This window comes from Mirounga leonina, unplaced genomic scaffold (genome assembly GCF_011800145.1).
Source record: "Mirounga leonina isolate KUSES-001 unplaced genomic scaffold, KU_Mleo_1.0 Mir_94, whole genome shotgun sequence".
Taxonomy (NCBI): domain Eukaryota; kingdom Metazoa; phylum Chordata; class Mammalia; order Carnivora; family Phocidae; genus Mirounga; species Mirounga leonina.
Genome location: NW_023270855.1, coordinates 58,541,187 through 58,556,301, shown reverse-complemented (window position 1 = coordinate 58,556,301; position 15,115 = coordinate 58,541,187). Strand labels below are relative to the sequence as shown.

Below are 15,115 nucleotides of genomic sequence, written 5' to 3'. Positions count from 1 at the left end.
CTACCCTCATGCCCGTGGACGGACCCTGCCCGTTTGCAAGATGGCGGCAGCCTGGTGGAAAGCACGCTTCCCGCCGCCTGACTCGCCACGTACCCACTCTCAAGATGGCTTCTCCCGCAAAGCCCCACGCAGGAGAGCAGCTCGCTCACTGGCTCAGGCTCCGTGATATGATCCCGCCTTTTCTCCCCTCCCCCGTCTCCACGGGTCGTTTCCGCCTCGAGCCCTGACGGACGGCCGCCTTCCCCAATGGCCGCCTGCCATTCCTCTTGGCTCCACCCCTCGAGCGGCCTCCTAGCCATTGGGAGGCGCTGGCAGGGGCCCGCGGCGCCCGCCCCGCCCCCTCTCCGTGGCGGGAGCCAATGGGCAGAGCGCGCGGGGGACGTGTTCGGGCGTCTCCGCCATTTTGTGAGTCTATAACTCGGAGCCGTTGGGTCGGTTCCTGCTATTCCGGCGCCTCCACTCCGTCCCCTGCGGGTCTCCTCTGTGTGCAATGGACGGGTAAGTATCGTGTCTCCGCGCTCCCCGACGACCTCCTCGCGCTCCATCTTTCCCCTCGCCGCCGCCCGGGTCTCTTCGGGGCCGCGGCCCGCGCGTCGCTCCGCCTCCGCCCGGGTTCGCGGGCGCCTCCGGGGTCCCTCCCCTCCCTGGGTCTGGGGCGCGGGCGCGGGGGAGGCTGCCGGGGGCGCCGAACGGGCAGCGCCTCCCGGGCTTGGAGGGGATGGGCCGGGCCCGAGTTCTGCTCGTTTCCGGCCTGCGCGCGCCCCGTCCCGAACGCACGAGGCGGTCGCGCGGCCCTTCGCGCTTCCCGTCCGCGCCCCGCGCGCACGCGCCACCTTTCGCGTGCTCCGTGTGAGCCTTCCAGCTCCCCGTACCCTCTTTGCGCGCCCCGTGTGGCCCTTCCCGCTCCCCGTCGAGCCCCCGCGCCTGCGTGCGCAGCTCTCCGCGCCCCCCTCCCGTTGGGCTCTGCGCGTGCGCGGTCTTTCCCGCCGCGCGGACTCTGCCCTCGGCCTCCCCCGCCCGCCGCGGGCCCGGGCGCGGCCCGGAGACGCCGCCCTCCTGCCCGGAAGGGCGCGGGCTCTCCTCCGCCCCCGCCGGCCGCCCGGCCCCTCCCCGGCTACCCACAAAGGATGGCCGCGCGCCCGGCCCGGGGCCCGGGGCCCGGGGAGGGGCCCGCCCGGCCCCCCTTTGTTCCCGCCCGCGGGGGGCGCTGCGGGCCGGCCGTTCCCGGAGCGCGAGCTGGCCCGGCGGTGCGCGCGGTGCGCGCGGCGGGTCGTCGTGGCGCCGGCTTGTCGCGCGTCCCGAGCCTCGGGGCCGACGTGCGTGTGTCGGTGGACACCTTTGTCTTCGGGCGCTAGGCTGCTGTCCGGGGGAAAGGGTGGAAGCTGCCGACGAGGGCGTCCCGCGTGTCCGGGGACTGTCCGTTTCCCCGTGGGGGAGGGGTGGGCGCCGCGGTTTCGGCAGCTGGAGGGTCCCGCGGCGGTGCTGCCCTTCTCCTGACGCGGAGCTTTGCGCAAGCCCTCCGGGCGCCCCGGGGCCGACCCCCGGGGCGGGGCGGGGCGGCTCGGATGCCTGGGGGGTCACGTGTCCCGGCGCCTCGGGTTTGAAATGCCCGGTTTCGGGCTGAGTCGACCCCAGGCCTGGCGGGGAAGCCCCCCGGGCAGGGGCTGTGGCCGCTGTGGCCTTGCGCGGGGAAGGCTCGCACGTCCTCCGCAGAGGGGCCGTCTGGGCGAAGCGCTTCCGGGGGGGCCCTCCCGGGGAGTAGGGAGCCGGAGCCGCTCCGGGTTAGCGGCCGCGGAGCTGCGTGCCTTTCATTCTTTCGGGTTTTCTGGGAGGCTTTTTCTTGGCTCGGGGATTTTTAAAAGATATGTTGATAGGAGGCTGTGGGCTTTTGTTTTTCTTTTTTCCGAATGTCGGGGAGGTAAAGGCCCCGCTGCGAAGGAATAGGACCTGGAGAGAACGGGCAGGTGAGGACTTCGGACCCCAGGAGCACAGCGGTGCTTTGGGGCCAGGACACCCCAGGGTTTGTGTCCTGCAAGCTTGGCTCGCCGAGGGCGGGAGGGACGGAACCAGGAGCTCTCAGAACCAAAGAGGGAAACAGCGCAGGAAGCTGCTCTGTCCAGGTCGGCAGTGCAGGTGGTGGCCCCAGGCCCTCCCGCCCTGTCCGAGACAGCCTTCCCGGGCCAGGCAGGGGCCACCGAGTGACAGACAACTCGGGTGGCTCTGTCCACGGGGCAGCCAGGCCTCAGCACGGGGCTGACTAAGGCCCCTTCTGGGCCGACGCTCCCTGAGTTGGCTAGGACCCGGTCCGTTTGTAGGGGCCACACCAGTGCCCTTGGGCGGCACTAAGCTGAGGCGTGCAGAGCTGTGGGAACCCTCCAGTAGACACGTTTTCTTCCCGCCCTCGTCCAGCCCGCCCGAGGCGGGGAGAAAGTCCAGTCACGCGGAGCCAGGTTGATGAGTAACCTGTGTTAATTTTATCTGATCCCTTCGGCGAGCTACCCCCGCCCCCCAGGAACCTTCCATCCTTCCAGCGTTGTGTCCAGAGCTCTGACCCCAGGGCCTCTGAGCCCACCTTTCACTGGTCTCCTTTCCTGTTGGAGAAGGTTCCCAGAGTGCTTCCACTTTTTGTAAAACAGACCGCAATACCTGAGCCTCGACTCAAGGGTACCTCCTGGGGGTTTTGAAGGGCGTGTCTCTGTTTTGGGCGGGTCCGGAGGCGGGACCTGGGGTCCTGCTGGGAGGGAGGGGAGCTGGAAGACAATGGTGGCTCCTTTTCAAGTTGAGGTGACAGGGACGCCGCTCACTTCCCTGCCTTCAGCGGTCTAGTTAGCAGAGGGCTTCAAGGTGGGGGGTGTCGTGCAGCCAGAGGCCAAGCTGGTGGCCATGGGGGGACCTCCCAGCACTCTGGTGGCAGCGGCTGTGGGCTCTCTGGACCCCTGGGACAGGGACCAGGGGACGGCCGCTCCTGCCCAGCCTTTCCTGCTGAGATGGGCAGCACACCTGGCTAACCGTTGTCCTTTTTCTCTCTCTACAGCATTGTCCCAGATATAGCAGTTGGTACGAAGGTAGGCACTTTGGCTTGACTTCCTCGTTACACTTGCTCAGCCTGAGTTTGCGCTGACCGCGAGGGCCCGTCTGCTCACCCTGCAGAGCGCCGGCACCGCCTCTCCCCCCAGTGCCCCAGCGTTGTCCCAGTTGCAGGCCCTTCCCTCTGCCCAGCGGCATCACGTCCAGCCCAGGCTGTGCATTTCGGGCCCTGTGGGCCCACTGGCCCCTCAGCAGCAAATGCACCTTTGGCCTTAGTTTAGGTCCCTGCTCCCTGCCCTGAAATTGAGAGCTGGCAAGAGGCCTGCTTTCACCCACTCACGGTTGAAGCAGGCTGTGCGGTGGGGCTGACGAGGACGTCTGCCCGTGGAGGTTTTGAGCACCCCTGGTTTGGTGGGGGCCAAGTCAAAATGTGGTTATGCCCCCAAGCAGTTTGTGGGGTGGGTGCTGGGACTGGAGGACACACGGGGTTTCTGAGGCAGTTGGGGCTACTTTGATGGTGTGGTTTGGATGGTTTTTGTTAAGCTTCCCGTAACCTTTCTGAACTAAGGGAAAAGGAGAGGTCTGTGTCCTTTCTGAGTAAGAGTCATGTTACTTCTGTGTCTGAGCAGTAAGAAGGGCAAACGTTGGAGCAGAGTTGGCGGGGGTGCTCTCTCCCCACAGGAAGTGGGGCCAAGGTGGTTCTGCGCCTAGTTGAGGATCAGGCCTGCGTGTGCCCAGGAATGTGACCTCCAGGGGAATCCTGGGGCTGACTGCAAGCACTGTTGGTTAGCCGGTTACCAGCTCTGCGTCCTGGCAGTGGCTGGGAGCCGGGGGAGTCCTCCCTCCCTGGCCGTGGTTCCTGAGCTCCCTGCAGGTGGCTCAAGTGACCTGAGCAGGCAGCCAGATGGTTTCTGGTCAGTCGGCCATGGTGCCTGGGCTGGGTTTCACTTTTCCCAAGTGGGTTTTTGTCTTCACACGCAGCCTGTGCTGATCTTCCTGCAGATAAAACCTGTTTGTTTGGTGGCAGGAGGGGGCGAGGGACTTTCACCTGGAGCATTTGTAACAATCACAGAAAATGTCTGGATTGTGGGTAATCCTCCCCTTTTCTGTGGGAGCCGCTCTCCAGCTGGAGCAGGTCTTCAGTGGCTGTCCTTGGAATGGCCCCCTTTTGGCCATCCTGTTCCCAAGGGACCCTTGCTTCCAGAATCAAACCTGCATGGACAGAAAGCCTGGGGGCACCCTCTCCTATCCTGCAGGGCTGAGGCTCCCCGCTAGCACGTCCCCCCTGAACCTGCACGCGGCCTGCAGAGGATCAGGACTAGCTGTGCAGGAAGGGAGGCCGTCAGGGTTCTTAGATGCCGATGGAAGAAGAGAAGGTCCCCTCACTGCTGTTGACGGCAGAGCTGCCCTGAGCTGAGCAGCAAGGACACGCTTGAGGGTTCTTTTCCTGTTGATACTAAACGGACTCCAGGGTACGTGCCCGTGGGGCCTCCCCAAGTGCTGGCTGGGAAGAGCTCCTGGCCTGGCCCAGCTGGGCACAGGGTTCTGCCCTGCAAAATGTCGGTGCCCTTGCAGGCAGCTGCCCTTGGGTCCCTTGGTGTCCCTGTCCTGAAGAGTGCTCTTGAGCACCCCAGGCCTGTGTCGTGGGAGTGGGAGCTGACAGGTGGGCGCTTGGGTCCTCAGAGACCTTGTTGGGGGGGTTGGTGGCCACAAAAGCTGCCCCTCGTGGAAGTCGCAGCCCACCCATCCCTGGTCAAAGGCTGGGGCCCAGAAGCCCTTTTTAAGGCTGCATGGCCAGCAGATGCGGGGATCCTTTGCGAGCCTGGGGGGCAGGTCAGGGCCCGAGTCCAGAGACAGAAGGGGCTTTGCTGTGGCTCAGGCAGGTGGGGTCTGGACGTGCGCTGAACGCTTGGGGTCTCGGGTGTGGGAAGCACAGCCTGCGATTGGCCGGTTTCGCTGTCTTGCTGTATCGGTCAGACTTGGGCCTGGGACCAAGTCTCACCGTTCGGCCCCTTTTCTGAGCCGTGGTGCTGACGCGTGGGCACTCGCTTCTGCGTCAGTGGTGGCCTAGGGCCCGTGGGCTCCACAGAGTTGTGGGCTGGCGGGACCTCTGCAGACGCCAGCCCATCCTGGGCTTGGGTTCGGGGACAAGCCCACTGTAGCTATCTCAGCCGCGTGGGGCAGCCCTTCCCGGTCCTTATCCAGAGGGCGGTCGGTGAACCTCTCGGGGTTCCCTCAGCTGGTCTCCTTGGATGCTGGGCGTGCAGGGTCTGAGGGGCTTTAGGGCACCCCAGCATTGGCCAGGGGAGGGCCCCTGGGTGTTATGATGGCTGTGTGGCTGCTAAGCAGGCAGTTTGGAGGAGGGGCAGAGAGACGGTGTCCTTGAAAAGGCATAAACAGGTGGAAAAGACAGTTTGAGGGAGAAGGGGTGAAGCTGCTGGAGGCCCAGGTGGGGCGGTCTCTCCTTTTCCTGCCACCGGGCGCTGGGGCCTTGAAACTCTTTCTGGTTTCCAGTTTTGTATCCAGAGATTCCATTTAAGGAGTTACTCCTGGTTCCTTGTGATGGAGCCCAGGACACAGATCTTGGTCTTGGGGTCCGGGCTGCAGAGGGCAGAAGCATGCAGTGGGAGCCGAGTCCTTGCGGCTTGTGGGGTCCCTGGCTGAGGAGTGCTTGCGTCTGGTGTGGCCCCTCACCTTGCAGAGAGTGGTTCTGTGCTCAGGCCTCAGCTAGTGGGAGAGAGGGCTGCCTCTGCCCAGGCCCCGGGTCCGTCTGATGTGGTTCTGGGGAGTCATCCCAATCACGCGGAGACCAGCGAGTGAACAGGTTGTTTGTGGAGAGACAGCAGTAGGCCACAAGTCACAGGGAGCCGTGCACAAACGGGCTTCCTTGGGCCCTTTAGGGGCTCACCCAGGGGCCCCCGCCCCTCACTGGACAGCACTGCCTGCGTGGAGAGGTAGTATTTCTGTGTGTCTGAAAGCCACGAGGGCAAGGCTCAGGTTCCCTCAGACGCCTGGAAAATAGGGCAGGCTCCTGTGGCTGAGCGAGTGGCTGCAGCATGACAAGGGGGCTTTGTTCCCCGGGCCTGCCAGTGGCCCTGTGGTCGTCGAAGACGGTCCCCTAGTGTTGACGTGGGCAGGGCTGCAGCTGAGCTCTCTAGGACAGAGTGGGGCTGGGCTCAGCTCCGTGTGGCTGTTGGCATGAGGCCCTGTCCACGAGAACATGGGAAGGGTTCTGCGGAACATGGAATGGAAGTGACACACGGGCAAAGCCCCTGTAGGCGGCAGGTCCCCCACCCCACCCTTGGGAAAGGAGCAGTTTCTTGGGATTGGGACCATGAGGCAATGGGAGTGAGGAGTGGTCTTTTCTCAAGGCCACGTTGCAGTGGGGAGGTGGGCACGGGGTCGCGGGGAGGGCGTCCGGTGTCCTGCCCTGCTCCACACACCCCTCTCTCTTCCAGCGGGGATCCGACGAGCTTTTCTCTGCCTGCGTCACTAACGGACCCTTTATCATGAGCGGCAACTCGGCCTCTGCAGGTAACCCCTGAGCCCAGTCCCCAGTTCCCTGGCTGGGGGCTTCCTCCCGTACATTTGCGTGTGCTCTGCTGCTTTGGAGGATGCTTGGGGTGAATTGGTCCTGGCCCTTGTGACCCGGAGCCCAGTTCATTCTCACCTGACTTTGGGCGGACAGGCGGGCGGACGCCAGGCCTGGGGACTGCCTTGTCCTCGTGGTGGCCTCCCAGAGTCAGGAAGGAGGCTGGTTTCATGGGAGCCCGGACGGTGCTCTACACCCTACCAACCGTTCCTCTTTTCAGCAAATGGGAACGACAGCAAAAAGTTTAAGGGTGACAACAGAAGTGCAGGCGTGCCCTCCAGAGTGATCCACATCCGGAAGCTCCCCGGCGACGTCACCGAGGGCGAGGTCATTTCCCTGGGGCTGCCCTTTGGGAAGGTCACCAATCTCCTGATGCTGAAAGGGAAAAATCAGGTACCCACCCCAGCCAAACTTTGAGCGCCCCTTCCCGGGAAGGCCCTGGGGTGAGGTCCTGGCTCACGCCCCTGCCCTGCCAGGCCTTCATCGAGATGAACACAGAGGAGGCCGCCAACACCATGGTGAACTACTACACTTCGGTCACGGCTGTGCTTCGAGGTCAGCCCATCTACATCCAGTTCTCCAACCACAAGGAGCTCAAGACCGACAGCTCTCCCAACCAGGCAGTGCGTCCCGGGGGCCGGGGGCAGGGGTGGAGTCGGCGAGGACAGAGCCTGGGGTGCGGACGCAGGCCCTAAGCCCCCCTCTGCCCCCACAGCGGGCCCAGGCAGCGCTGCAGGCGGTGAACTCGGTGCAATCAGGAAACCTGGCCCTGGCCGCCTCGGCTGCCGCGGTGGACGCTGGGATGGCCATGGCCGGCCAGAGCCCAGTGCTGCGGATCATTGTGGAGAACCTTTTCTACCCGGTGACTTTGGACGTACTCCACCAGGTGAGACGACCGGGGGCGTACTTGCAGCTGCCTCGGGTCCTTGTCCAGACCACGGGGGTCGCTGGGCAGAGGTTGACCGCTCCTTCTCTCGCAGATCTTCTCCAAGTTTGGCACAGTTCTGAAAATCATCACTTTCACCAAGAATAACCAGTTCCAGGCGCTGCTGCAGTATGCTGACCCCGTGAGCGCCCAGCACGCCAAGCTGGTGAGTAGGACCCTGGGATGCCCGCCTGGCCAGCACACAGGCCCCAGCCGCTCACGATCCTCTCCCCGCAGTCGCTGGACGGGCAGAACATCTACAACGCCTGCTGTACGCTGCGTATCGACTTCTCCAAGCTCACCAGCCTCAACGTCAAGTACAACAACGACAAGAGTCGGGACTACACGCGCCCTGACCTGCCCTCCGGTGACAGCCAGCCCTCGCTGGACCAGACCATGGCTGCCGCCTTCGGTAAGACGCCCGGCTTGGTGCCCAGGACTGCTGCGTGCCACGGGAGGCGAGGACGTATAGCTCAGTCTCAGTGTCCCAGGCGCCCCGTGACGCCGACTCTGCCCGGGGAGGTTGGTGCTCCTTGCGTGGCCAGCACAGCCCACGGCCCAGACCGCCCACCGGGTGTGGGGCCGCGGACCCACGCAGCCCTCGCTCGCGGCGGAGGCGGTGGGTGCGATGATTAGTGTCTCGTTTGTTTCTAGGTGCACCTGGTATAATGTCAGCCTCCCCGTATGCAGGAGCTGGTTTCCCTCCCACCTTTGCAATTCCTCAAGCCGCAGGTACTCAAACACTTGACCTCGTCCCCGCCGTCGATCGTGCATGCCCACACACCTTTCCAGTAGCTCTGCTTCCACGGGCAGCTGACGTGGGCGCAGTCTCGGGGGGAGCCCGCCTTCCTGGGTGCGGGTCTCTGGGTTCCCCGAGGAGCCTGGACAGGGCAGTCGTAGGACAGGGTCACACAGAGAATCCGCTAACCCCACAGTCTCTGGTCTGGTTCCCTTAAAGCACCTCCCGGGCGAGGACGAGCGCGCACGGTGGTTGGAGGGATGTGTCCTTAGTAGATGAATTTAAGTGGCCTGGTAAGCAGAGCGGCATGAGCCAAGTGGGCACACCTGAGCGCGCGCCCCCCCCCCCGGGGGCCGGCCTGCCCTTGTGGCAGGCACAGGCCTGCTGCGTCCCGCCCGGTTGTCGTCTGCATGGTGAGGGGCGCCTGCATGCACGCACAGCCGAGGCCCGCCTGGGGCCCGATTCTGCATCCACTGAGCGCAGCTTTGTACTGTTTGGCGCATGTAGTCGGGTCCAAACCCAGCACAACCTGTGCCCCGAGGAGAGGAAGGAGGAGCCGGAGAGGCTGCACCGGCCGAGAGTGGCCGCGGGCACCTCCTGCGTGCTTCCGTTGTTGCATGAGAACAGGCAGGACCTGTGCTGGCCTCTTGGCAGAGAACGCTGGGCGCTGCTGCTCCCCTCCTGACCGCCTTTCCCTCCCCAGGCCTGTCGGTTCCTAACGTGCACGGGGCCCTGGCGCCTCTGGCCATCCCGTCGGCGGCGGCAGCGGCGGCGGCGGCAGGCCGGATCGCCATCCCAGGCCTGGCAGGGGCAGGAAATTCTGTCCTGCTGGTCAGCAACCTCAACCCCGAGGTACGTGCCTCTTCCTTCCAGGCTGTGGGTCCCGGAAGCACGAGCGGGGGAGTCCCACTCTGGGGTCTTAGTGCAAACGGCAGCAGGCTGAGCTCCTGTCAGCCCCAGGCACCAGGGGTCCCTCGGGGGTCTCACCCCGGGTCGCGCTCACTGCCTCCTTCCTCAGCGCGCAGAGTTCTCTTGTTCTCTTTTACGCCTTGGTTTACGTTTCCAATTCCGTAAGATGCAGAGTCGAAATGTTTTTTGATATGTGAAAGCAGTCCTTACGATTTCTAGCCGAACAAGGCGCGGTGTGAAGAGGCCCGCCGGACACCTCTGCCGAGCGGTGCTGGCCCGCAGCCGCGGTCCCGGGGATGGCGAAGCTGTGCCCATCCCCATGGCTGCGTTTGGCTCAGGGAGAGCGCTCGGGGGAGCTGACCAGGGCTCGCGGGCTTTCACTCTCGAAAGATGGGACCGGCTTTAATGAGCGTTCCAGACTGTTCTGTCGTCTGTCTGCCCCTCCTGTGACTTCCTGGCCTGAGGCGGCCGGCCGGGGGCGCGTCTGGGCCCCACTCGAGCGGAGCCCTCCACTAACAGACTCGCTCTGCCTTGTGCTTGTGTGAGCCTGGTGCGGAGGCCCACCTGCTGCGGCGAGCGGGAGGCGGCGGCCCCGGAGCCGCCGGGCGGGCCGCGCGCTCCTGCCTGTTCCGCGAGGTGAACCTGTGACTTGTAATGTGTGTAGATCTTGACTGATGGAGCGCTCGTATTTCTTATGTATTTACTGACCTATGTTTTTTTGCTACTTTTTTTCTTTTCTCCCCTTCCCCTTTCCCAATTTTTTTTCTTGCCCTGATCCGGAATTTCTTTGCCAACTGACTGCACGGTACTTCTGCTTCCTGTTGTTGCTTGAAACCAAACAAAACCATAAATAAATAAAAAAACAAAATTCCCCCTCAAACCCTGCTCTCCGGAAACCAACCTGCCCTTGAATATTAACATCCTGACAACTTCATCATCCATCAACCTGCACGCCTGTGGGGCTGCCTCCTCGTGGTGGACGATTGGCAACTCGCCCCCTGACCTCTCCCTTTCCCTGTCCCTCGCTGCCTTGCTCTGCTGTCCTCTAAAGAGAGTCACACCCCAAAGCCTCTTTATTCTTTTCGGTATGTTATCATTCACACTTTTATTACCTTGTTTTCATTTAATGGAGGTTATTTTTGACGCCCTAAGATGTACTATGAGTTTGCAGTTGGGCATTCTGCCTCGTTACGTGGCTTGCCTTCGGTTTGCGTATTTACTCTGATTCCGTAGACGCATGGTTTATTGCCCTGCATGCTTTTCGAAGAGTTAAAACGTGTTGGTAGCATGCTAAAGTGATGGTTCTTGGCCATTGACCTTTCCTGGATTTTATGACTTCTGTGCTGAAGGTAGTCTTCCTGGTAACATTCCCTGTGACTAGACGCAGGTGCCCAGAGGCAGAATAAGCAAACCTTCGGGAAGAGCCAGCCCTGTGCGGGGTGTGCGGGGCGTGGGGGCTGGCGGGGGAGGCGGCAGCAGGGCCCCAGGCGGCTCAGTGCCCCTGTCCCTGCGCTCTTGAAGGCGTGTACGGCGATGTGCAGCGGGTGAAGATCCTGTTCAATAAGAAGGAGAACGCCCTGGTGCAGATGGCGGACGGGAGCCAGGCGCAGCTGGGTAAGGCCCGTGGGGCGGGCGGGGGCCCCCTGGGCTGGTGCCCGTGGAGCCTTGGTCACCACGCGTCCTGCCTCCGCAGCCATGAGCCACCTCAACGGGCACAAGCTGCACGGGAAGCCGGTGCGCATCACGCTGTCCAAGCACCAGAACGTGCAGCTGCCCCGCGAGGGCCAGGAGGACCAGGGTCTCACCAAGGACTATGGCAACTCCCCCCTGCACCGCTTCAAGAAGCCGGGCTCCAAGAACTTCCAGAACATCTTCCCGCCCTCGGCCACGCTGCACCTCTCCAACATCCCGTAGGTGCTGGGTGGCGGGCAGGGCAGGGGAGGGAGGGGAGGGGTCCTGTCGGGAGTTGAGCGGCGCCGGAGGGAGAGGGAGGACCTGGCGCCTGCAGGGCCACGGCGTGCAGCTCCTCACGGTCGGCCCTCCCTGAGAAGCAGCAGCGTTCAACCCCCTTCTCTGCTTCTGCCTGCAGGCCCTCCGTGTCCGAGGACGACCTGAAGATCCTCTTCTCCAGCAACGGTGGGATCGTCAAGGGGTTCAAGTTCTTCCAGTGAGTGCCGCCCGTCCCGTCCGTGCCCTGCGTCCGTGCCCTGCCTCGCGCTCTGTTCTGCCCCCAGGCCCCACCCCCGAGCCCGCCCTCACTCCCCCGCCCCCGCCCCCCAGGAAGGACCGCAAGATGGCGCTGATCCAGATGGGCTCGGTGGAGGAGGCCATCCAGGCGCTCATCGACCTGCACAACCACGACCTGGGCGAGAACCATCACCTGCGGGTCTCCTTCTCCAAGTCCACCATCTAGGGCCGCCGTGGACCAGCCTGCCGGCGCCCGGCCACAACTTCCATCATTCCAGAGAAAAGCCACTTTAAAAAGCAGCTGAAGTGACCTTAAAAGACCAGAGATTTTATTTTTTTAAAAGAGAAATCAGTTTACCTGTTTTTAAAAAAATTAAATCCAATTCACCTTGCTCACCCTGGGGAGATGGGGTGCCGGCCTCAGGCTCTTGGTGACGAGTGGACAGTGTGCCCCACTCCCTCCCCAGCCCCCCAAGCCCGTGCCTTCTGCAGCCTCTGTGGGGTGGGCGCTCCCAAACCTCGACTCGGCTTTCTTGTGCCTTAAAACCCGCTGCTCTGGCAGGGCCCTCTCGCAGCAGTAGACGCGTGGGCGGGGGGCCGGGGGCCGGTGGGTGGGCCTCCCGCGTGGGATCATGTGCCTGGTGCAGCGGGAGGCTGTGAGCTGCAGGGTCCAGCCGGCACCCCCAATCCGTTTAATCAAGTGTGTGATTCGCCCCTGACCCGGGGCAAGCCCCCGAGGGCACCATCCCTGTCCTCCTTCAGCTCCGAGCTCTCTGTCCACCGTAAGCTCTGTATTAGGCTTCGATGCAGTTGCACACACCCGTGCCTAGCAATACTTCCAGTTGACCAAATATTCTAATCTCTTCATTTATATGCAAAAGACCTAGTTTTAAGTAACTTTTTATATAGCAAGATAAAAATGGTATGAGTGTAATCTCCATTTCCTCCTTGTGGTATGACCTTGCATACTGTACTTTTCTATTTTATTCCTTGTAATGAAGTCGCAGGGCAGGACCTAGTTTTCCAGGGCGGCCGGCTGGGGGCCAGCGCAGGGGAGCCTGGTCCTTCCCGAGGACACCTCCAGATGCCTTACTCACACCTAACCTGTCCTCCCTCTGGGGGGACGAGCGCTCTTAAAACTTTCAGGGTTTCCGCTCTCCTGCAGATTTTGGACCAAAGTTTTTTTTTTTTTTTTTGTCTGCCTCTAACGCTGGGGCCCGGAAAGTGGGACAGCGGCCCCCGAGTCTTAACTGTCTCCCGCACATCGTCCTGCGCTCAGGGTCCACGGGGCTCCCCTGTGAGCAGACCGTGTGCTGGCCAGCCCCTCCCCCGGGCCTGGACCCTCGAGTTTCCGTGTTGGGGTGGAACAAGGGTGTAAATATTTATAATTTTTTTATACCTGTTGTAAAACGAGGGGCAGCAAACATGGTTTTTTATAAAGGTGACACAGATGTATATTTTGGTAACCCGCAGTTACAGGCTCAGTATTGTGAGGGGGACGCGGCACATTCCATTGCCCACCCTACGGCTTGTAATGCAGAGAGAACCGAATTAAAGCGATTTTACAACTCGACCTTTTCTGTAGGCTCTTTCTTCCTGCTCACATTGTAGAGGCCCCCGGCCAGTCTGCTGGACTTTGGAATAAATGTCTCTGCACCCTGCACTCGATTTCCTCTTTATTCCGCCTGTTCGTCTTCACTGCTGTTTCCTCTTCCGTGTGAATTGAGCGTTTTGTCTCCCTCACCGGTGACGGGGGCGGGTGGGCTCAGGGGAGCCGAGAATGTGGGACCCGGCCCCCTCCCACCCCCGAGTGTAGGACGCCCCCCTCCCCACCCCCGCCGGGCAGTGGGCGTGTCCTCGGACCAGTGACTCACAGGACTCGCCGGTATCGACCTTTTATTGTCCGATCGTCAAGTGTTCCCCCTCCCACCCCCGCCCGCCCAGTGGCCTCCAGCTGCGCCCCCATGCGGCCTCCCAGCCCCCCATCAGTCCTTGAACCTCCGGGCCGCCTGCATCTTGCGGTAGTAGCTCTCGGCCTCGGCCTCGCCCGCGGCCTCCCGCTCGCCCAGCACCAGGCCGCTGGCTTTGCGCCTCAGCGTGGACTCGCGGCTGGCCGGCCCCAGCGCGCCGTCGGCCACGCTCAGCGGGGGCAGCCCCTCGCCGGTGGCCAGGTTGACCGTGGCCACGGCCCCGAACCGCGGCTCCTCTTGGTCCACGTCGCTGATGGACGAGCCGGGGGACACACCCGGCGGCTTGGGCCCCCCGCGGAAGCCGCGGGCCAGGTCCCCCAGCTCGTAGCCGCCCTCGCCCTCCACCCCCTTGGCCGCGCCGCCGGCCGTCTTCCACTCCCAGGGCCCGTTACCCGCGGACAGGTGGACCACGGGATGGTGGGGCGCGTGCGCGTCGATGGTGACGATGCTGGCCGAGTCGCGGTCCGACGGCGAGCGGTACTGCGAGGAATCGGAGCTGGCGCTGGAGGACGAGGCGGTCTCCGCCACCTTGGGGCCAGGCCCGCCCGGCGCCTTGGACATGGCGATCACCTGCAGCAGCCGCGGGGGGTTGGCCACGCGGGGTTGTGCGGAGGCTGCGGCCGCCGCCGCCGCCCCGCTCTTCTCTGCCATCATGAGCCACTTGGCCCGCACGGCCGCACTGCTTTTGGGAGACAGGCCCGCGGCCGCCTGCGCCCCCTCCTCGGGGATGTGCACCAGCGGCTGGGGCCCAGCTCGCGGGGGGAGAATGACCCGAGGCCCCAGACCCGGCCGGGCCTGGACGGTGGGGTAGAGTGAGGGTGGGGCCGGACCGCCTTCCTCGCCCTCCTCCTCTTCCTCCTCTTCCTCCTCCTCCTCCTCCTCCTCCTCTTCCTCCTCCTCCGCCATGGGCTCCGCAGGTGCCCGCAGGTGCCCGGGGCTGGCCTCGTCGGGCAGCCCCAGGCCACGGCCCTCCAGCGACTTCTGCTTCCACTCACTGATGAGCTGCTTGGAGCGGGAGGCGTCAAGGGGCACGTGGATGGTCATGTGGCGGCGAGCGGGGTCATCCAGGGAGGGCGTGCTGACGCGGGGCAGCGTGTGGCTGAAAGTGACCATGTTCTCCTTGCCCATGGGGCTGCGCGGGGCCAGCAAGTCCACGTCCACACTGGCCCGCTTTAGGCTGCCCAGTGATGTCTTCTCTCTGGCTACGGGCCGGGGCACGCCTTCCAGCCGCCCCGGCGGGCCCAGCTCGTCCGTGCTCACGGACTTGTTCTGCTGGTACACGGAGTCGTGGCCCCGCTGGGTCAGAGCCCGAAGCGCATCCTTGGCAGGGGCCAGCGCCGTCGGCTTCTCTGCAGTCGGGGCCTGGAAGTTGCCCACAGCGTGGCAGGCCTGGGGGTGAGGCAAGGGCTGAAGACCAGGGATCTCACCACGCAACAGACCTGCCAAGGCGGTCCGAGGGGGGAAGGCTGGCCCTCAGTGCAGAATCAGAGGACTGAGTCCCACTCTCTTCCCAATGGGGCAAGCTCCGGTCATGCCACTCAGGCTCTCAACATTCAGCAAGTCTGAGCCCAAGAGATTCTGACTCCAGCATTCCAAGGGAGGAGACTCACCAGGGTCCCCCCAGGGTAGGGCCAGGCCTACCCCCTCGGATGTCCCCCTGGGGGCCGGCCTCCACCCTGGACCTGCCCCTCGGGGCTGGCCTCCACCCTCAGACCTCCCCCTCGGGGCTGGCCTCCGCCCTCGGATCTCCCTCCACCTCGGACCTC

General features: G+C 63.6%; 2 protein-coding genes across 3 annotated transcripts in view; one reads left to right on the top strand and one right to left on the bottom strand.

Moving 5' to 3' along the window:
* Window positions 1-403: 403 nt before the first annotated feature.
* Window positions 404-13,042, top strand: PTBP1 (polypyrimidine tract binding protein 1). 2 transcript variants are annotated; one of them, XM_034998626.1, is made up of 15 exons: window positions 404-498; window positions 3,035-3,065; window positions 6,486-6,561; window positions 6,840-7,012; window positions 7,096-7,242; window positions 7,335-7,505; window positions 7,600-7,710; window positions 7,782-7,956; window positions 8,199-8,276; window positions 8,987-9,135; window positions 10,244-10,277; window positions 10,714-10,806; window positions 10,886-11,102; window positions 11,282-11,359; window positions 11,473-13,042. In XM_034998626.1, exons 1-15 carry the CDS (start codon window positions 491-493, stop codon window positions 11,603-11,605), a joined length of 1,674 nt encoding a protein of 557 aa, XP_034854517.1. In that variant the 5' UTR covers window positions 404-490; the 3' UTR covers window positions 11,606-13,042. The 2 variants fall into 2 exon arrangements, with proteins under 2 accessions (XP_034854517.1, XP_034854519.1); XM_034998628.1 differs by lacking the exon at window positions 404-498 and adding an exon at window positions 1,267-1,964.
* Window positions 13,043-13,364: 322 nt separating this feature from the next.
* PLPPR3 (phospholipid phosphatase related 3) overlaps window positions 13,365-15,115 on the bottom strand; it is a 5,602-nt gene continuing 3,851 nt past the window's right edge. The window contains exon 7 of the mRNA XM_034997321.1: window positions 13,365-14,738. Coding sequence (XP_034853212.1) covers window positions 13,365-14,738 — 1,374 coding nt within the window. The remainder of the gene's footprint in view (window positions 14,739-15,115) is intronic.

Coding starts and splice junctions, on each gene's coding strand:
- PTBP1 (XM_034998626.1), top strand. Junction 7,957..8,198: donor GACCATGGCTGCCGCCTTCG/GTAAGACGCCCG, acceptor GTTTGTTTCTAG/GTGCACCTGGTATAATGTCA. Junction 11,103..11,281: donor CTGCACCTCTCCAACATCCC/GTAGGTGCTGGG, acceptor TTCTGCCTGCAG/GCCCTCCGTGTCCGAGGACG.